We start from the raw sequence: 21,949 nt of genomic DNA on the forward strand, positions 1-21,949 counted from the left end.
TTAAAAGTATGAATACAAACATGTGAAATATATAATTGGTATTAATCAGTCCACAGAAAGTCATGTATTAGGTCAGGAAGTGTCTGTGCAGATGTGTATAGACATCAATTAACCCTATCAAGTAATATTACATTTATAGATATACAACCAAACAAAACAGTCAGATTTACATGTAATCTCAGATGTTATTCACAGAGCTAGTCTACAAATGTAAAGACTGCTGCAAATACCATCGTTTGTGAGGAAAACAGTTTGTCAGTTCAAAAGAAAATCAGTGATTGAGTTGAGCACTCCTTCTGACTGGAATAGTGAGGTTTTGTGGAAGAACCTGATCTTATCAAATAATAATAATAAAAAAAAGACAGTTTTAGACTTTATTTTATTTAGGAACAGTTTCTGTACAGCCGCTCGTGTTTAGACAATATTTAGCATTTGAGAATTTTGGCATCTAAATTTAATTAATCTAATTTTAAAGAAGAGTTTTGAAGAAAAACATGTTTATTTTCCTTAAAAGTATCAGAAATGTGTTGTTTTGGTATCGGTACTTAGGTATTGTATTGTGATACCCACCCCTGATGATAACGACTACATTATATTTCCCTGATTATTATATTATTTTATTAGATTATTATATTAGGTAGAGAGCATGATTTCAATTAAACTGGGAGAAATATTTTGATAATTTGTGCATTTCTGGCAGCTGTAGCATTCTGCAAAGGCCTGCATTGCTAATAAGTGGTATATAATAAGGAAAGGAGAGTTTGGAGGGGAAAACACAGCAGGGTCACATTTATATATTCACATTTATTTTCTCCGCTTGGTTCGAGCTGCACAAAGGCTTTGTAAAAACTCAAGTCATGTTGCAGCTGGTTCCTCTGTGTGTCTGTGCTTTTATTTTGAAAGTTATGAACAGAAATCCTGTTGTCCCTAATTTTGACTTGTTAAGGATGATGGGTGGATAATTGACAGTGGTTATTTAAAACACCTAAACTTAAATTAGGCAGAAAGAATGAAGGGAAAACTTTTGTCCTGGAGAAAAGGATGTCTTCTAACACCATTTAAGGTCTTACTATTTCTTTTGACATGTGTTATTTATTCAAACAATTTGTCTCTATTTGAAAAATTCAAACAGCCTGGACTGCAGTGGGACCACCTGCCCGTTTTGGAGAGCCTCCCCGCATCTAGCTCCAAGTTTCCAAAAACCAAAGCGGTGATAGAGGTGATGTGTGATTTATTAAAGCCTGATTCACTGGCAGTGAGCAATACATGAAGCAATGTTGCCAGATGTTGTTGTAGCTCCTTTAGAAAAGAAACAGTAGTTAACCCATACTTGAAACACACTATTTTAGCCCTTTAATGTCCTTAATTTCTCTTTTAAACCAATATTAATTCTTCATTTAAATGCAAAGACTTATAGGATTCATGGTTGTTATCATGGGTCTTTAGGGATTTATTCATGAAGGTTAAGGAAGCCAATTTTGCCAGTAAAAGGAAAAAGAAGAAAAGTTGAGAATGAGAATAAAAAGAAATACTCATGAGTCAAAATTATAAGACACAAAGTCAAAATATTTCTTTCTGAGCCCAAATTTTGAGCTACTAAGTCAAAGTATGAGGTAGTATGTCAAAAATGTTACTTTGTAGGTCAAAATTATCAGATGCTAAGTCACAATTATGAGACAGTACGTCAAACTTTTGACTTAAAAAGACTTAATATCAAAAAAAAGGCAGCCAGTGTGCGTTCCAAGTGGATGCTCAGCCTCAAAAATACAAATCAGTTGCTGTACAGCTGCTGTATCACGCATCAAAATTCAAACATTACAAGAAAGATTTACTGTCATTGAGGCCTGTGGGGATCCTGTCGATCCAAAACATCTCTCTTTGGGAAACATATTTTGGAATATGATCTCCTCTTATGAGACTTAAGCTTAATTCATACTTTCCGCGTCCACGAGGGTCCGCGTGACGTAAATGTCGCCATCCGGACGTCCGTGCGCAGCCCAAAATTTGTGACCACACGGACTGTATGCATAGCAAGCGCACCAACTAGCAATGGCCTGGGTCCGTTTGCAGTTGAAGCAGTTGCCAGCGGACTTTGGAGGTGCTTTGATTTGTGTGATTTGTACATGCTTTCCATCAATGGCGCCCAGACACAGTGTGAAGTTCCAAATCATCCATCACTCTTGCGCTATGTCCGCACACTGTGCTTGGGACAGGAAGGCAACAAACTCCGGCTGCAGGCTACTCCCTACAGCTTGGTCACACCTCAGGGATAATCAGTCACATGTTGCTGCAGCCCAATCTGTAACATGCCGCTATACTTTGCTGCAAATATTCTGAAGTGTGGAACGCCAGACCTACGCGGACCTTCATTGTAGTATGAATGAAACCACGAGTGTGTCCGCGTGACCGCAGCTGGAACGCGGAAAGTATGTCCGAGCCTTTTACTTTTTCAAGGACAATGAACCGAAGAGAGACGCACAAACTCATCATTTTGACTTAGTCTCTCATAATTTTGATTCTCCATGAGTATTTTTATTTTTTCTATTCCTAACATCTCAGCTATTTTTTTATTGTCTTGGCCAAAATGGGCTTCCATAAAGAGGTACTGGTAATTACAGTTTTGTTTTTAGTTTTTTACAAATATTAAGTCACATTTCTCTATACAAGGTCACTTTTTCAAAACATGCAGCTCCGCAGCGCAACAGTTCATCTCACATCCAAAATACAGTAATGCAGGATCAACTCTTGTACCCGAACACTGACAACAGTAACATCTGTTTGTCCCCTCATTATATATTGACCATAAAAATCACTAACAACAGGAAGCATTACAATTAGTGTCACTATTGTCTTTGTAAAAGTATGGATTGTGCTACCTTACAGCATATGTCACAGAAATTAGTCAGAAATGTTGCAATAAGCTTCAATAGACTTTTTTTTTTGGTGCCATTTTTGCATCGACTAATTCCAAGGGCACAAAATCAAACCTTCCAGTAATGTGATACAAAACTATAGTTATTCACTATAGTGTACATACATGTATAGGACAGCTACAGATATAGAAAGACAACAGTGCTAAACAACCCTGTGTTGTGCATTTGGCCACAAGTTCTCATCTACATCACAAGGATCTTTTTGCATGCCTGGCAATCTTCTGCAGATATGTCCAGACATCCAGCATTCATTGTGTCCAAGAGGGACATCTGATCATGTGGCTGGTGTGGTGATAAACTTTTCCACCTCCATGAGGACAACATTTCCTCTGTGGGGTTGAGGAATGGAGAGTAAAACTGACACCATCCTGGGACGGGCTGTAAACCACTCTGTGACTGGAAGCGATGGTGAAATGCCACATCGTCCCATACAATTACAAAATGTTCTGGATTGCCCCTCACTTGCCCCCTTTCCCCACCTGGCACAAGTATTTCATTTTTAGTTTAAGTTATTTTTAGTTATTTTGAACGTAAATTTAACAGTTTTGACAATAGTATGAAAATGTGCAAAATGGAGAGTTTTGGTGGTGGCTGAGTTTGAGTGAGAAAACATGTTAGATTTTTTGGAGCATGGTGGGTTATTAATGTCAAAAATCCTATTAAATATTTCCTAAGTCCATTAATTGACTGCTGACTGCTACTTTTAAATTATTAATGTTACAATTAATGTACTTTGTTTCCTTTTTAAATTGGATTCCAATTTTGAATTGCTTTTTGCTTCATTAGCAAAGGCCATGAGCCTCCTATTAAACCAATAAACTGAGAAATAAGATGAATAATAACGAAGAAGAAATTAATTTCAAAGTATGTTATAATAAATAATAAAAAAAATAAAAAATATATTAGTCTTCCTATGTTGTAACTATAATATTTAAATATTACATTTTCATAGGCCTAATATTCTTCTAAGATGTCTCATTGGTCCATTTTACTTCATATTAATAATACAACTAATTTCAGAAGATGTTTTTGTGGTCGTTGTCAATTGCACCCTTAAATAAACTCCACTTCCCATGATGCATCTCGAGGGGGGCGTCGTCAGCGCTCATGGCCGCACGCTGAATAGCGAGCATGAACTGAACTGTTAATAACTCCGCAATAATATTCCGGTTTTGATCCAGTTTTGCAGTCGTGTCAGTCGGACAGCATGGCCTCGGAGGAGGACGACGCGCTGCTGCTTTTAATCTACCAGCACCTGAAGGTGAACGGCTACCAAAAGGCTGCCAAGGTGCTGCAAAAACACGTTTCCCAGGTAAGAAGTTTGGTCTGATTCCTCAACGTTTACAGCCTGATTCAGTGTAGAAACGAGCTGACTGGATTCTACCTCGCTAATGTTTGTTAATTCTGATCATATTTGATGATTTTATTGCAATTTCTTGAGCGGACATGCGCGTTATGCATAATATATAAGAACCTGAATTAAATATAAATGTGATTTTTGCTCCAGTGTTGCAGTCAGTGAGCTGTAGGTCAGCTCTGTGTGTGTGTGTGTGTGTGTGTGTGTGTGTGTTGTGTGTGTGTGTGTGTTACAGCACATGGCTCCTTGTTCAGGCCTCCTGGAGGAAAAGAACATTATGTTACAGGAGCTGCATTGCCATAAAAACAGCCCTGCTGCAGGCCTGCTACTGCACACTGACACCCCATTCATAACCTCCTTACATTTTTGTAGTGTTTAGTGATAAAAGTTGTTAATTTTTCTCTAAATGTCCTAGAGCTGCAATGATGATACTTGATTAATCGATTAGTCTATCGACAGAAAATGAATAACTATTTTGATAATCAATTAATGGTTTAGGTCATTTTTCAAGCAGAAATGCGAAGTGGTTCCAGGTTCTCAAAAGTGAGATTGTGTCTTACATTATAGTAAATTCAATATTTTTTGGATTTTGGACTGTTGGTTGGACAAAACAAGACATTTGATGATGCCACTTGGGGCTCTAGGAAGTTGTGATGGAAAATTTTCACTGTTTTCTGATGTGTTATAGACCAAATGATTAATTGATCAATCAAAAACATAATCTCCAGATTAATTGATGATAACAACAATTGTTAGTAGCAGCCTGAAAATGTCCAGAATACATATGCATTATACATGATGCAATCAAACGTGCTCAGAGACTGTAAAAAAAAAAAAAGTCTACTCACTGCTCAGTTTCATGTCTTACTTAATTTTTTCAGTGTATTCCATAAGACAAATTTCATTGAAAAATTAATTTCTAATATGAACTGTTCAGGCTGGTTAGATGATCAAACCTAAGGGAACTCACTGTGTTGCTCTGCTACAAAAATAGTTGTATTTTTTTAATAATGCACCCAACATAATGTCGCTTTCATTGTATTTTTCCGGCACTAAGATTACAATTTGCTATTTCTTATGTCTGCTATGGTGAAACATGAGCTTTGGTCAGTAACAAGTTTCAGGCTCATGTGCTAAAAATATCGTCATCCAAAGTTGCTGACAAGAGTTTTAGGAAGACCACATTCTCAAAATTCAGACCTACCATCGTTCTCAGAGGCTCCCACAGAGGCGCTGTCTTTTTAATACTGTGAACACCTTTTACCATCCAAACTTTGAATCCCCAGTCTCACGTTGGCAGTTATGTAGTTACGCTGCTGCATGGATTCATTTCCGGGTGCGTGTGGCATCAAAGTGGAAGCATTCCTGAACCACAGGAAATTTGCTATTTCCCTTTTCAACATATTTTTTTTCTTCTATCGAAGTGATTATAATTACAGGGAAAATGTGGCTTCAAGATGGTGACTGCTAAGAAAGTTTTAATGTGTTTGTTTGTGTGTGTTTGTGAAGGTGGAGACACCAGAGCAGAGCTCCAACCTACATGATATCTACACAGGCTGGATGAAGTAAGTCAGAAATGTTACACTGTACAGGAAGTCCCTACCTTTCTAATTAATCATACATTTTAGCTGTTTGTAAAAAAAAAAAAAAAAAAAAAACAGGTTTAAATATCAACTTTCTCAAATGTCATACATTGATAGATTATGATAAAATACTTAACACCAGTGCAGCCAAGTCACATAAATCATGAAAACAAATGAGGTAAGGACACTCAAGGACATAGGTAAGAAACAAAATACAGTAAAAAGCATTAAAAACATTAAACTACAATAGAGACTGAACTAAAACTAGGACCCTCCTCTCTAACACTAATATATATTGAACACACACTGTACAATGATAGTGCCCAATAATATTGTACATTATGCACGTGTACGTGCATGTAGATCATATTATTTACTATGCAGTTGGGTGTAACATTGAGCATGCATAGGTTTAATATAGAATTGAATATCTGTCCAAAATGGAAACAACACTTGTTGGATCCTTTTTAAGCGAACTTGATGATCTTGTGGTTGTGATGACGGTTATGGGAGCATAAAGTATCTTTTATTTGCTGTGAACTTCTATTAGCGCTTCGTGGTTTTTATTTCATGCATAATGATTCAACATCAGTTACTCCTGTGTTTTTCTTTTATCATTGGATTTCATGACCTTGCTTTTTGCGAGGTAGCACAGTCCAAAGACACACAGCTTAGGTGGACTGGAGACTCCAAACTGTCTGTATCAACAGGATGTGACTAGTAGCGCGCGTGCGTGTGTGTGTTTCATGTTCTTATGTCCCGATGGGGACTCTAACCTGAATGCACACTAACCCGTGGGGACAAAGAGACTGCTTTTTGAGGGTTTTTTGAGACTTAAGGTACAGGTTACAATTAGGTTAAGGTTAGGCATTTAGTTGTGATGGTTAAGGTTAGGTTAAGGGGCTAGGGAAAGTATTATGTCAATGACTGTCCCCCACGGGGATAGTGAAACAAATATCTGTGTGTGACTGACTGACTGCCTGGCCCTCTGCCTAGTGCATTCTGGGATTGGCTTCAAATCCCCGCCATGCTGAAGAGGATTAAACGGGCAGCAGATAAATGATGGGAATGAATGACCTCAGCTCATGTCTATAATTTCTCACCGTGAATCTTACACTAGAATAATACAAATCAAAGCTAGTCAATGACAGTTATACTGGCCAGCCCAAATTTAAGACAAACCCCCCTTTTCCAACAACCGTAAATCCCACAGTTCGGTAGCTCGTCCAAGTATGTTTTCAAGTTGAACTAATTCTTCCTTCTGCTCATCAGTCACACACACACACACACACACACACACACACACACACACACACACACACACACACATTCCCCTGTCAGGATTATTTTTGTCTGGTTGTTCACATTGTTCAGACTCTCTTCGAGTTCCTCATTATGACATTCACAAATATCTGTAAATCTTGGCTGCTTGACAGATGATTTGGCCCCTGGTCGGTTTCATGAGCCGTCAGAAAGGTTAAACTTGGCTTCCTAAACACTAGTGTTTAAAACAGTTTACTGTTTTTAGCAGTTAGCGTCCAAAAAAATCAACATACTTAACCGCTTTATACTAACAGAAAATGACACATTACATGCAACATCAGATGTCCATTAAACTGTGAATTTGGAAGTTAAACTTCTCAAAGAAAGCAACACGTCTTTCCTAAGATTGCTTACTTATTTTTGTTTTCCCAGATCTTCACCACCATCCACAATTTATTTTAAAGTTCCCCTCCAGATATGTTTTAAAGTATGTAAAAATACTCTGCTATGATTAATATTTTGTTAAACATTTCCCACATAAAAATTTAAAAAAAGAAAGGGGGCTGGAAGCACATTTACTCTTTCTCCCTCATTGAGAAATTCTGGCTCTCTGAATGCCCCGCCCACCACCTCTGTGGGTTAGGTTGACCGGTGCCGACGAGAGCGTGGATGTGGGTGAGAGACATACATCCATGGTGAGAGAGCGGTACGTGTCGACCAAGCCCCACGGAAGTGCTCCGGCCTTTCAAGCCAATTTGACATAGTGGCCAAACTGTGAAATTACAGCTTCCGGGTCTGTCACATGATGCACACTGGCCCCATAAGACTTTTTCCCATAGACTTACATTGTGAAAGAAGCGGCTGTAAAACGGTGGACACAGCCCCCGCGAAATGACTCATTTCACTATCCGAATTTGATCCATTCAGTCCAATAACATTTGGAAAGTCTAGAAGAGCCGCACGATTAAATCATTTTATCCCCATCCAAGTTAGGGCTAAACCAGAAGTGAGTCTCCTTAATGACAGCCGGGCTCTACACTGCGAGCATTTCACTGCATATGAAAATTAGTGTGAATGTGATAAATAATTTGCTATTTAAGCTAATCAACTAAATAGTTTTGACTCAGGGCCTTCAGTATTTGGATCCAGAAGCTTGTGAAAAATAAGGTTTACCAAATTTAGAAGGCTACAGCTATTTTATTTCAATGTGTCAGATACATATTTAATCAACATTTAGGTAAATATAAGTATTGGAACTGTATAGGAGATTTTAATATTAAAGGACTTTGCTCGGAATCCGGACCAAAAACACTTGATTCCTTGGCCAGTATTTTATAATCTTATATAAATACCTGATTATAGGAAAATAGTCTTTATGTTTGAATGCCACCTTAATGATCACTTTCCAAAATCAGCCAGAAATGAAATTTAAAATTTGTGTTTGTGTGTGTTGTAGGCTCTGCTCTCTAGCTCAGCATGCCAAGCAGGAGACGGAAGACTCCACTACTTTGAAGAAGAAGAGCATCAAAGCAGAACCCGCCACCAGTGAAGAAGAAGAAGCCGCAGACGCCAAACTCTCCAACACCACAGAGGAAAATAATGTGGATGCCAAACCTCCACTTCGTAAGTGTTCATTTTGTTTGTTTGATTGTGTGTTTTGTTTTTCCTTGACAGTATGTATGTCGTTTCTGTTCATTCACCTGTCTGACTGACTGCTTATTGATTATTCTAGACTATATCTAGTAGTTCTAGTCAGTGTTGTTATTTTTGACTTTTTCAAGAGCTTATAGTTTCATTATTTATATTTAGATAATTGTAGTTATTTGCACATGTTTACAAGATTAGTTTATTTTTTGCCCAATTTCGTATAATTACTATTTTTAAGTTTCTCTCTAATTTATAAGTTTTAACCATACCCCTAAACCATTACATGTATTTTGTGTGTCCATAACAGACGCTGAGACAGTCTCTGAGCAGCTGCTGCATCCTGCAGGTGAAACCAAAACAACAAACTCAGACAGTGAGCGCTCCAGCTCCTCTGACAGTGAAGAAGAAGAAGAAGAAAAGAAAGAAGAAGAGGAGGAGGAGGAGGAGGAGGAGGAGGAAGAAACAAAAACAGAGCAAGAGGTGAGCAGAGAACATCACCTTCAACATACAACAGTGTATTGACAGATACGCTGAAACATACACGCAATACTTACATGGCAGCAGTAACTTAGAAGTGGGAGAAGCAGGCTTATGATTGGAAGATCACCAGTTTGAATCCCTGAACCATCTGAGAAGTTGAGGGTGCGGAATGGAAAGTGAGTGACGCTGTCCTCTCCCTCAACCTGAGCAACCTTGAGCATTAAACCCTCAGCTGCTGCCATGAAGCGGCAGCCACCAAATGAAAAGAGAGAAGGTTAAATTTCCTTTTTGTTTTCACACTGTATTTATTCAAATTTGAACCAGAGTTTGATGGTATCCCCCTCCCACTAATCTGGTATGTCTTCACACTTTTTTTTTTTTTTTTGTTCTTACAATCCGCTTGTATGCTGCTTGCATAGTCCTTTTTTAGTCAAAGTGCAGCTGTTTACCACCGTTGCCAGGAGATGAGATTGGCACCCTGTTGACATTTGCAGGAACAAAGAGTGGGCGGCTGTGTCCATATCTGCAGAACAGACACTGTGTGGCATCAAGTCAGATTTACATGTCAAAGAGCATTTCTCTTGTTTTCTTGCTAACAATACAAGGATATAACAAATTGTTATTATGACATGCATACAGGAATTTGTTTCCAGTTGGATCCTGACATATTTTAATGGGTCGCTATCGGCTGAAACTAATTTGATCAAATTCTGATCCTTTCTTTACTGAGGAGTCCCTGCTAATAAAATAATCTAGCGGATCACGTCAGTTTCGTCGCATTGCCCCAGTTAACCTTAATTCATATCATATCAGTAATTTAAGCTTATAAACTTTTATAGTTTTGAATCAGCACCTCAGTATTTGGATCAAGTAGCTCGTGAAAAATAAGTTGTCAGATTTAGTTTTCTACAGCTGTTTTTATTTCAGTGTGTCAGATACATATTTAAACAACATTTAGGTAGAGTATTGGATTGGATACCCATTCTTAAAGGACTCGAATTGGGATCAGAGCTAAATCCTCTGCACAGTAGTATACAGTAGTTAGGTAAAGTAAAATTAATTGATTTAAGCGTTTTCTGCAAGTGGAAGAGCGAGCAACACATTTCGTGTCTGTTTCATCCGGCTCGCTTGAGAACAGATCACAGTTTTTACAATAAAGTACACATGTAATCCAAAGTAGACCTCAAAGAAAATCAGCTAACGTAAGATACCTCCATGGGAAAAAAAGATTTACAGTCCACACATTCCAAAAATCCAGGATCTCAAAATGAATTAAACTACAGCACATAAGGAGGCTGCAGAGAGAAAAATGACCACAACATTCAACACTACAATATATCAGATCTAATTAATGGTAAATGATGATGGAGAAACTAAAAAAAGAAGTGGCAAATAGCAACTGGTCTTGAATATGTGTGCAGGAAACCACCACTCTCACACACACACACACACACACACATAGCTGTTGTCTAGTCACTGTAATAATGTGCTGATAGATGGACAGTAGCTTCAGTGTTATTATATGCCTCTGAAATACACACACACACATTTCATGTCTACTCGTCTGTCCTGTATCTGTTAGTTTACTCGTTTGTTATTTCAAGTGTGTGTGTCCAAGTCTTGTCTCTGTTCTTTTCTGTTGGCCCAGTGATGCAGTAGATAATGCTGTTTCAACATAAACTCTGTGTGTGACAGAATGATAATCTTCCGACACAAATTGTGTATGTGATTCTGTTAGTGTGTTAGTGGCTCTTTGTGGTTCTGTCTACAAAACCTGATTACTTTGCTTTGTGTCTGACAGCAGAGGAGTTGTGGTTTTTACAGATTTTTTTTTTTTATCTCCGCCAAGACAAATACAGCACCACACTACTGCACTGGTCTTTACAACAAAAACTCTGTCTGCTTTTAATTCTGTTCAGTAGAAACATCTTTGTTCTGTTAGTTTCTTTTGTTCTCCTACCTCCAGCTGGTCAAATTAAATCTGGCCCGCATGCAAAGGACAAGAGTAACGTAATCTGCCAAACATTTTGTGATACTTTTTCCTCATACTTTTGATTTAGTAGTTTCACAATGTTCAGTTGGAAAATAACTGATTCTACTAACAAGTATTGTGTGTGTTTCCAAACCCTCATATATCTTATTCCTCTGTGCCATTGAGTTCCATTGTTGTCCAAAAACTATTAAAAACACATCAGTGAGCCACATTGTTGCACTGGATGACATGTTCCTTCATTGCCATGAACACACACACTTTATTTTAACTCAATCGCACCCAAACTCCTAGTGCCGTAAATAAGTCACTGAAAATAGTCCCCAACAAATGCACTATTTATTCTAGTTTGAGTTAACGTTTGCTAAAAACTAAAGTACCCAGCTGTTGTCATTTTTTAAAAATGACTGTATACGTTCATGACCAGTTTTACATCTTCAGTAGGAGCCCCCAGACAGGGCAGGGCAGTCAGAAAGTATTGGGAAAATGACGCATTGTTGGTTTTGGTCTTTTCATGGGATTTGACAATAATAAAAACAGGTTATTGTCAACCTTATCCTTTTTTTAATGCCATTGCAGGGAGCTGAAAAAAAGATGCTCAAATGTCTTGGCTTTCTCAAACCAATGTAGTGGGGACACGTCTGTTAGCCTTATTAGCAGTTCTAAGTGTCTGCTTGTACATATTTTGCAGTCAGCTCCTGTTGAAGTGTCTGCTGAGGCGTCTAACAAGGCAGAAAGTTCCTGCTCCAACTCCTCCGACTCTGAGGAAGTGCTTGAACCCACACAGGGAGGCTCCAGCCTGGTCGACCCCAGACAAGCTGCCTCTGAGCAGGCTGAGGAGCAGCTCATGGCCCCTGATCCAGCCGTGGCCTCCAGTTTAGCCAGCGAGATCAGTAAGGAGCATAAAAAGGACGACGATGAGCCAAAACAGGTTAGTGACCCGAGGCTGAATCCAAAGTATGTGGTTGTGTAAGCTCCTTCCTCCAACAAACATAAAACATGTTTTACTTTAACTATTTTACTTTAAAGAGCTGCCAAGATTTTCATATCTTTATCAGTTTTGGCAGTTTATAATTTTCACTGAAGTCTTCCTACCTGTCTAAGGAATTTTAATGTTTTGATCAGGTTTTTCTCCTATTTTTCTCTGCTCTCAGCGGCTGCATTTACTTTTTCCTACCCTCGTACAGGAGAGGATATCACTCTAACCTCTCTGAAGATGTAACAGTTTAATTCTTTTGGTGAATTGTTTGTGTCCACTGTTTTAATTTGTCCTACATTTGAGCCACCAGACAGCTTGTCTTTAACAGCTACCTGTACTGTACATTCTCGTCCTACTCCACTAAAGTTAAAGAAATGATCAGAAATGTTATTTACTTTTAACCAATATTCATAAAAGGAAGACTAACAGGGGTGCTGGTTGATTCCTGGCGCAGCCGAGCCTCCGTTCCCTCAGCTCAGCCTCTCACATCTGAAGCTTATTTAGCAGAGGATTGCGACTGGCTGAGGTGCATTGTTTGGGCTATTTAGTTTCCAGTAGGAAACACTGCAAGCAGTTCTTTGCTTAGTCATGAAGTTTTCTAAGAATATTCTGGCATGTGGAGGTTTGGGATTAAATGTCACCATACCTGTTGTTGGCAGGAAAGAAAAAGTTCAGATTGCTGTTCATTTGTGTGAGCAACAAGCCAGTTGTCTTTTTAAACTTCTTTGTCTTCGTAAGACAGTGAACCCCGACAAGCTGCTATGGATATTTAGTTATTATTTAAACAAGATTTTTAAAGTTTGCTGCCAATTGGCATTAACTTCAGCTGCTCCCAGGGCTGCACACTAAATAAAAAAAACATAATTTACAGAGTTAAGAGTTTTGCACAAGGATGCTCTGTGTCTCAGAGTCATTTCAAAACTGACAAGAAGTCTACTCCAAACTCTCTGCTTTACCATCTCATGAAGTTACTGATCATACAGCAGATCTATTTGAATTTAAAGTGCCAAAACATACATTTTTCCACGTGTATCTTAAAGAATAATTCTGATTTATTACAACATGGGTCTTATTTTCGTTGTTTTGGCCATCCTTCTGATCAGTGCTAATAACAAGTGTAAATAAATTTTTACACACCATGTTGTTTTCTCAGATCTGGGAATGCGGCAACATCACTAAAAAGAAGTCAGACAGGGCAACACAGTAGACAGGTTGTAAACAAAACCCCGCGTTAGACAAACTTATTTGGGAGAGAAAACAAAGGTGTACAGTGAACGACACAGTTGACAGACTGACTTTGTGGTACAACTTTGACCTTCCAGACTTCTTGTAGCTGTGCACTTGTTTAAACCTCTCTCACCACCTGACTTATCATATTTGTTGACCTGTCTGACTTCTCGATGTAGTTGTGATAAAATTGTACTCGCCAAAGTCTTAGAAATATGGTAGAAATAAAGAGCAAAACTATGAAAGACCCTAGTTCTATTAAACTGAAATTATCATTTAATCCCTACAGGAAAAAAAGCGGGGGAAAAATGTGTATATTTTTAGATTTTATTTTTTGTTCAGTATCATCCAGCCTAAATTGGTCTTCACTCTGCTCGGTTTTCCTTCCTCAGGAGACAGAAGCAGCCACGGACGCCTCTGAGGTCAAAGATGAAACCTCTGCATTTGAACAGGCAGCTGCCAGTCAAACAGAGGCCGCACCTTCCTCCACTCAGGAGGCCAGTGAGGCAGATTCCTCAGAAGATGAAGAAGGCAGCGCTGCAAAGGTGCAGTGTTGGTTGATATTTATAGATTTAATATTTAGAGGACAGAACCTGTGTATCCTTTTTGTTCCTTACTTTCCCCAAAACCTGTGTGTGTTCATATACTAGTGGCATGTTGGTCACATATCTCTGGTTCTCATTTTCTAGCAAATGTCCACATCGTTTAAATTAGAATTAGAATAGGAAAACCTGCAGCTTTTTGTTTTCAACACTGACTAGACTGTGTCATGGGGGGGAGGATAAGAAATGAAATGAAGCAAAAAAGAAAGAAATAACGAAGAAAAAAATCATCTGAGAAACTCTTCATGTCTGGTGTTGGAGACTGTTGTTGACCTGTTGATTCCTCTTGCAGAAGCCCAGCCAGGCCGAGCCCACCACATTCGACCTGACAGCTCAGGAGACCAATGACCAGCCGTCAGAGAGTGAAGCCCCGCCCCCTGCAGGTATGAACAACCAATAGACGTTTGATAACCAGGTTGTTCTTTACATGTTATGTATGGCATCTTTTCAGTCTCTTTCTCACCGCACTGACAAGAATCACAAGCTGTTGTGAAGAAACTGCTCAGAGGGTTCAGTGTAGCTGCTTTTTGGGTTTTTTTTCCAGCCTCTGCAGCAGATTTCAAAGTTGCTGATGGAAAGACCAAATGATGGTTTTCTGTTATGAAAATCTAAACAGAAAGGTTGCTTGACAATCAGACGGTATGATGTGTCCAGGTTCGTTGCCTTTTACCATTACCTGTTGTTGCACAGGCATAAAAATCAAATAAGACCTTGTTTTGTTTTGTTTTTTGGGGGGAGGGGGGTTAAGTAAATATTTCTGTCAACTATTTTCATTTTCAGTTAATCTGAAGATTATTTTCTTGATGAATCAATTAATCGTTTGTTCTATAAAATGTCCTAAACAAAGAAGCCGAAAACTGCCTTCACAATTTCCCAAAGCCCGAGAAGACACCACCAAATAGCTTATTTTGTCCACCTAAACCTTGATACATTCATTTTACCATCACATAAAGAAAAGCAGCATATCTTCTTAATTAAGAAGCTGGAACTAGGAAATGTTTAGCAGTGCCCTAGTTACTCTGAATAACAGAACACAGAACTTGCTGGTAATGTTTTTATTGGAGCTACTTTATACTGGAAAAATAGTCACTATGACAACTGTTGACAGTATGTACATAAGTGAGAAAATATTTGGGTTTGTGTTTAGTTTTTTTTTTTTTGTAATTTAGATGAACAGACCTTTAAAAGTTATCTACCAATCTTGAAATGCCGTTCCAAAAGTGAATCACAGTGTAAGTAGTTTCCTACTCAGGACAGGCGTATGCTGCATTTCTTTTTTCCTTTTTGTTTCAGAGAAAAAGAAACATACTGTATTTCCTTTTTGTCGACAAAAAGCTGTTTAAACACAGAGCGTTTGGATCATTTCATTTTATTTGAAGAAAAAAAGAGAACATGTGAGACATAAAGTTGGAGATTTTACCTTGAGGAACTCGGACTCAACGCCAAAACCTGTAAAGAGTTTGAAGGATTGCTGCCAAGGCAGAGAGAAACAGATCTGGCAGCAGTTCAGAGGAGTTTTCCACAACGTTAGTCACTCATCTTCTCAAAGGGGGGTTGATGAGTAGTCTGGGAATTGCAGTCATCTGGAACACAATCACCTCATTTACCAAAGTGTTTGAAATCAACTCATGACTTTGGTGAAGAAACTAAAGTTGGATAGACATTTTTCTCCGCAGACATTTTGATTTGTCAAACTCGGGTGTAACTAATAACATTACTAATCGTTGCATTACAGTAATTGCTGGAACAGAGCCATCGTTAAATAGTTCCACCTGTGCTTTTGTTGCTATGACAAGTCAAAATGTCTGATATGACAATTTCGGAACAATAAAGAAATGAGTGCTCTGATGCTGCAAGACTTTGGAGAGAGTAAAGTACAAGATGGACAGACTTTTGACAACTCACTGAAAACTGGAGATGCTCATCAAACCAAGATGTCAGCTGAATCTAAAATATGAAGAAGCCTATCTTGCTCTCGAGTTCATTGCCAGTGTCAGGTTGAAAATATTTATTGTTCCTATACTTTGGTTTATTAAATATCTGCAAAACTGACATTCGTAACAGCTTTAGCATGCTAAACTAAGATGGTGAACATTTTACCTTCTGCACATCATTGTGAGCAGCGCTGTGCCTAAGTACAGCCTCACAGAGCTGCCAGCATGGCTGTAGAGTCTTACTCTTGTTTATGTACACAGAATCGGATCAGAAACATTTGTAAGAAGAAACATGCAGTACATGTTCTCTTATCATTTTATTTTAATAAAATTCAGCTTGGCCTCATTTAGTTGCTAGTTTCCCCAGTATTGTTGCTGTACTGTAGTAGTTTGGATTAAGGATTAATAAAGGGCATCTTCAGTATGTCTCTAAATGTCATGTTTGGTAAATACTCCTGAAGCACTAATAAAATACTATATAATGGCAACTGTGTTTTCATCTTTTTCAGACCCTGGCTCTGAAAATCCAAAGGAGGAAGAGGAGGAGGAGAAATCCAAGGTACCCCCAAACATTTTTTTTTGAGGGACTGTTGTTGTGGGCTAACGTAGATTTAAGTTTACAGTGTTGTCAGGCCTTACAATGGCAAGAGCATAGAAACATAAACAAAAACAATTAGTAATCAGATGCTAACTAATTATTACTATATTTACTTTCCTGTGTGTGTGTGTGTGTGTGTGTGTGTGTGTGTGTGTTCACTCAGAGGACAGATGGCAGTGACCTCACATCCCCGCTGAAGCCTGAGGACCAAGGTGGCACCACCGACCTCCCCATCACTGACACCGGTAACACAGTTGTTGTCCAAAATTAAATCTTCTCTAGTACACCATGCTTTAATTGTACCCAAAACATACAATGTTACATCAACCTTTTTAACATATTTTGTTTTACCAAATAAAACCTTAGCTTAAACCTTTTTAATGGGTTGAATAAAGGTTGAATTTTCCGTACTCTTTCAACCTCATTTTTCAAAACACAGTAGTCTCAAATCTCTTAATATTAGTTAGGGTTATTCATAAATATTATCTGTGGTTGATCTGGCAGATTTATTACTGTAAAATTATTTTTGAAAAATTGGCTGTAATATTGCATTTTTTGGTCATTTGTTTGTCTTCCAAATTTCCGTATCCACCAGGAGTAAATATAATATTTTTTATAAGTAAAAAGATGATGGTAATGTTGTTTTGTAAGCTCATTATCAGTGGTGATCTGGAAGTCTCTTGACTAACTGATGAAGTCAAGAAGAAAAAGAATAAAGCATGGTGTGAGTTGTGCACGTTTTAATTCTAGATGGACAATCGCACTGGTCCGCACCTCGCTGTGTGTTCTGAAAGTTAGAAACACACCGATTGTGCCATTTTATTGTGACTTTGTTTTTCTTACACTAGAAACATTACCAAGTCTCTTTCTTTACATTCATACATGCTGTGCTTTCAAAAACACAAAGAAAAAAACTCTTGAACGTGTTGTTCTGTTCTTTTGCAGAAAAGGTGACTGCTCCAGAGGAGCGAGTCGAGCCAGAGGTCTCCATCACCCTCAACGTCGAAGACGGTGAAGAAGCCGAGCGAGAAACCAGCCTACTGCTGCCTCAGGAGGCTGCTGAGTCTCACAAAGATGCCGAAACTCCCAAGAAGAAGAAGAAAAAGAAGAGCAAAAAACATGCAGACACACCAACTGCAGATACATCAAGCACAGACACACCCACCATAGATTCACCCAGTGATACTCCTCTTACCACCAAGACTGCCAGGAAGAAAAAGAGAGACAAAAAGAGACAGGAGGAAGAGGAAGATCAGCAGGAAGAGGAGGAGATTTCTCAGGCCACTTCATCAGAGACAAAAAAGAAGGCTAAGAAAAGGAAAAGGGAGAGAGATGAAGTGGAAGAGAAAGATGAGGGAACTCCTGTCACTCCTTCAGAAAATAAAATTAAAAAGAAAAAGATTAAAGTAAGAGCTGTAGAAGAGGAGCAGAGTGAGGCAGTAGGAGTGGAGGAGGAGAAGACGCTGGAGAATCTTGTGAGTCCGGCAGAGACAACAGAGGAGAAAAAGAAGAAGAAAAAGAGGAAAAAGCAGGTGCAGTCTGATGAAAGACCAGCAGGTGGCGGCGAAGACACAGAAAAGAAGCTGGAGGCCGCAGGTAGAGTCAGAAAATATACTTCACTTCTTGCTTCTTTACATTGTATCTCAAAGAAAATTGGCTTTGACCCTTAATCATCGGTATTAGTTGATTTGAAATGTTCAGTGTAATGGAATAATAACACACACTGAGTCACACCTGCGTCTGTCTGTCTGTCATGGCGTTGTTAGAGATAAGTGCGGTACATTTTCCCTTTCCCCCTTTTTAGATGAAAACTCTTCTCAGCTGTCCTCGGCCAAAAAGAAAAAACGTCTCAGGAAGAAACTGAGCCGGAGGAAGAGATTTAGGCTCCAGAAAGAGGAGAAAAGGATGAAGAGGAAGAGCGGCATCACTTCAGGACAGACTGAGACGGCAGCAGAAAGCAAGAATCTCGCAGGCAGAAAGAAGTCAGTAGAGTTCATTTTTGGCATCTTAATGCTTAAAACTCAACATATGTACGCTGTTATTAAGAGTACATTTTTAATGAAATAACAGCAATAAGACTTGGAGTCTTTTTGGAATTTAACTTTTATTTCAGTTCTTAAATAGTTACACAAACAACAGGGCAAAACAAGTAGAAATGTTCTGCAGGCTGAAGCTATAACTCAGTATGCCTACCCTTTTCACAGTAAACAGTGTAATATCTTTACCATAGTAATGCCCAAATGCTTTTTTTTTCATACATAGAAAAAAGGAAAAATTTAAAATACTTGCAATATAAAAAGAAATACATGCTGTGTATTTAGCAGAAGTTTACAATATTAAAGGGGAAATTAAATATATATATATTTAGGCAGGAATAATATGGAATAATGCAGAAAAAAACTAAACATTTATACAGAAAAAAAATTATAATGTGCACACTGTGCCCTTTTCAGACAAAAACGGATCCAAGAGGCAGCAGAAGAGACGCCTCAACCAAAACCAGCCAAAAGACCTCAACCTGATCCTGCCCTGGAGGACGGGACACCAAAGAAGAAGAAAAAGATTAAAATAAACACAGAACAAGAAGAGAATTCCTCGAAAGAAAACCAACCACCAAAGACGAAGAAATCGGTGAAGGAGGAGGTTGAAAGCGGTGTGGTGAGCGGCCAGAGTGCTGAACTTCCTGAAGTTGTCTCGTCTCCACTTTCAAAGGAAGGGAAGAAGAAGAAGAAGAAAAAGAAGATGAAGGCTGGAAAAGGCGAGGAGACAACAGAAAGTTCAACTCCCATCACTATGAGCCAAGATGTATCTGCAAAGAAAAAGAGTAAGAGACCTTCTGATTGTTCACAGGGCTGCAGCTAACAATTATTTTCTTTATTGATTAGTCAGTAAAATGTTGGAAAATTGTCACAATTTTCGAGAGACAAGTGATCTTCAGATTAGTTTGGTCTGACCAACAGTGCAAAACCCAAAGAATCAGCGAGTGTTTGACAGACTTAAAAAAGAAAGCACTGACAAGTTTATTTTATTCAACTGCAAAATGTCCTGCTCAGTATATATCTTTATCAGATTTTTTTAAATTCTGAAATAATTGTTATCTAATTTACTCCTGTGTTTGCTAATTCAGAAATGACCGTCAGAGGCCAAGGCTAATAAAGTGTTAGGAAAGATGACACTGAACACTACTGAGCCATATGGATTAAATGAGGAAGAACCTGTCCATCCTGCGAGAGACAGCTATTAGCTGGACATTTTAAACGTCCACACCACCACTTCCTCTTCTTATTTGCTGCAAGTTAATAAAAGCTGCTTCAGATGTTGTCTGTTGAGGCACCACTATAAGCTTTACATTGACTGATGTGCGGAGACTCCTTCACCTTTTTTCGCCAAATGTAGTGTTTTTAATGTCAGAGAAGAAAGGAAAACATGTCTTTAGCTCTCGTGTGCTAAATATTGACCATATTGTCAAAATAACCAGATATGCTTTAGGCTGTCTTAATTGGTAGAAAAACGTTGTTAAAAAGTACCAAACTAAGCTGCAGCACAACTCTCTGGTTCAAAGTTGTGATTTTGGATGTGTATATTAAATTGACACACAATAACTTCACGATGTGCTGATGTTCGCAGAGAAGAACAGATTCAAGGAGGAACTGGAAGAGACAGAAGCTGCTGCAGACGAACACACTCCACCAAGTACGGTAAGAAATAGGACACAAACAAACAAATCTGACTTTCAATAGCAATACTTACATTAGAAGTCGAAATCCCATGTTTGACTGTGAAGGTTTACAGAACATTTGGTTAGGGCATCACACAATAATTTGCATGAGAGAAACTATTTTTTACAAAACTCTTTTCCCTGATATTTCCAGAAGAAGAAATCCTCCAAAAAGACGATCATCTCTGATTAAGTAAGTTTCTACTGAACGTCTGTTTCTTCGAGGGTTTTGTGTTTTTACATTTTAGATCCTTTAAAATTGGGATCTGCAGCTTTTCACAATAGATTATTTTCTTTCTATGTGGAATGTTGACAGCTTCCATTCATGGATCATCTCACCTATGATTTATAAATAAAACATTTGCTGAGATGGAAACTTTTTTCAGTTCTGCTTGAACCTTACTGAACCCTCAGCATACTTGCCAACCTTGACAAATTGGAGTTTCAGAGACTTTGCTTCCTGCATTCTGGCGACTTAAAGAATGAAAATAAGTACAGCATTTTTATGTTAAATACTTTTAATTCTCAGGAAAGAATAATTTGGCGTGAATCTCTGGCATAAACTAATATTCATCAGTTTTCATTCATTTTTTTGCCCCTGCCTCCCTCTGTAAGAAACAGGAATTCCTCTTTCCAGGACGTCTGAAATTCGCTTGAGTATTTGTTTTTCTTAGTACTCCCCATCTCGCTCACTGAGGAGGACGAAGCGCGAACAGTTTTCATTGCCCTCTCCCGTATTTATGACAAACGGGAGTCTTTCAGGAAAAATCGGGAGGGTTGGCAAGTATGATCTTCAGGGAGTATTGCTTTTCAGAAATGGTTTAGAAGCACATAATTCTTTGACCTTCTCATTTCACTTGTTTAAAGAGATCTGTTTTGCTTCTGTGATGACTAATGATGATTTTCCCTCCCCCAGTGTATTCTCTGATCAGACATCAGTGGAGAATGATTGTATCTTGGACCGGACAGTCTGCATGTTAGTGCCTTTACTCCTGGTTTTTCTGTCTGTTCCTGAGAGGAGATACCCGTTTCGACTCAGAGATATTTCTAAGGGAACATCAGTGTTTTCAATCATGTTTCACTGTCTTTTGCTCTTAAACTGTGAAAACTAACATACACCTGCAGTTTGTACATGATTACAACTTAAAATCCCCTCAGCAGATTGGAGTTTTATTTTTACATTTATTTTTTTGTTTTCAAAGGCAGAGCTGTTCTGGGGGGGAAAAGACAATCGGTAAATGAGAAATCGTTAAATTATTACATCAGATCTACTGGCCAATTGTAATTTTTTTCAATGAACAATCTTAATTCGGATCCCTTAGATTTTTGTGTTTTTTTTAAAGAATTTTGACCAAGATACATCCTAAGCAGGACATGTTACAGTGTAAAAGTCATGTTGTCTCTATGCAATGGAGACACTTATCGTAAACCTAGTTTGGCATTTCTGTGCTGCTATTTCTTGTAACTTATCTGCTGATTTATTGGTTTAGCTCTACTTTCTACTCTTTAATTGGAAGCTCCGCCCATTTAAGTTAAATTCAACCAATCAGATATTTCTAAGTTCTTTCCATACTAGTGCAAATACTAAATGTATTTTTCAACATTTTGTAATTTTTTTAACTGTTTTTATATCATTCA

At 38.3% G+C, this 21,949-nt stretch overlaps 1 protein-coding gene across 2 annotated transcripts in view; it reads left to right on the forward strand.

The window, feature by feature from the left end:
* The first annotated feature begins 1,104 nt into the window (after positions 1–1,104).
* The window catches only part of LOC122887351 (DNA ligase 1-like), a 21,718-nt gene continuing 873 nt past the window's right edge, over positions 1,105–21,949 (forward strand). Inside the window, exons 1-16 of one of the 2 annotated variants that reach the window (XM_044220460.1) lie at positions 1,105–1,219; positions 4,115–4,245; positions 5,800–5,855; positions 8,593–8,759; positions 9,091–9,263; positions 11,945–12,184; positions 13,852–14,004; positions 14,354–14,444; positions 16,505–16,554; positions 16,757–16,838; positions 17,539–18,189; positions 18,398–18,575; positions 19,047–19,417; positions 20,221–20,291; positions 20,466–20,504; positions 21,228–21,949. The exon at positions 21,228–21,949 is cut by the window's right edge and continues 873 nt beyond it. In XM_044220460.1, the coding sequence (XP_044076395.1) occupies positions 4,141–4,245; positions 5,800–5,855; positions 8,593–8,759; positions 9,091–9,263; positions 11,945–12,184; positions 13,852–14,004; positions 14,354–14,444; positions 16,505–16,554; positions 16,757–16,838; positions 17,539–18,189; positions 18,398–18,575; positions 19,047–19,417; positions 20,221–20,291; positions 20,466–20,504 (2,427 nt within the window). In that variant the 5' untranslated portion in view covers positions 1,105–1,219; positions 4,115–4,140 and the 3' untranslated portion in view covers positions 21,228–21,949. Of the gene's footprint in view, positions 1,220–4,005; positions 4,246–5,799; positions 5,856–8,592; positions 8,760–9,090; positions 9,264–11,944; positions 12,185–13,851; positions 14,005–14,353; positions 14,445–16,504; positions 16,555–16,756; positions 16,839–17,538; positions 18,190–18,397; positions 18,576–19,046; positions 19,418–20,220; positions 20,292–20,465; positions 20,505–21,227 lie in introns of those variants that run through there. The other variant, XM_044220459.1, reaches the window with a different exon arrangement.

This window comes from Siniperca chuatsi, linkage group LG13, assembly GCF_020085105.1.
Source record: "Siniperca chuatsi isolate FFG_IHB_CAS linkage group LG13, ASM2008510v1, whole genome shotgun sequence".
NCBI lineage: Eukaryota > Metazoa > Chordata > Actinopteri > Centrarchiformes > Sinipercidae > Siniperca > Siniperca chuatsi.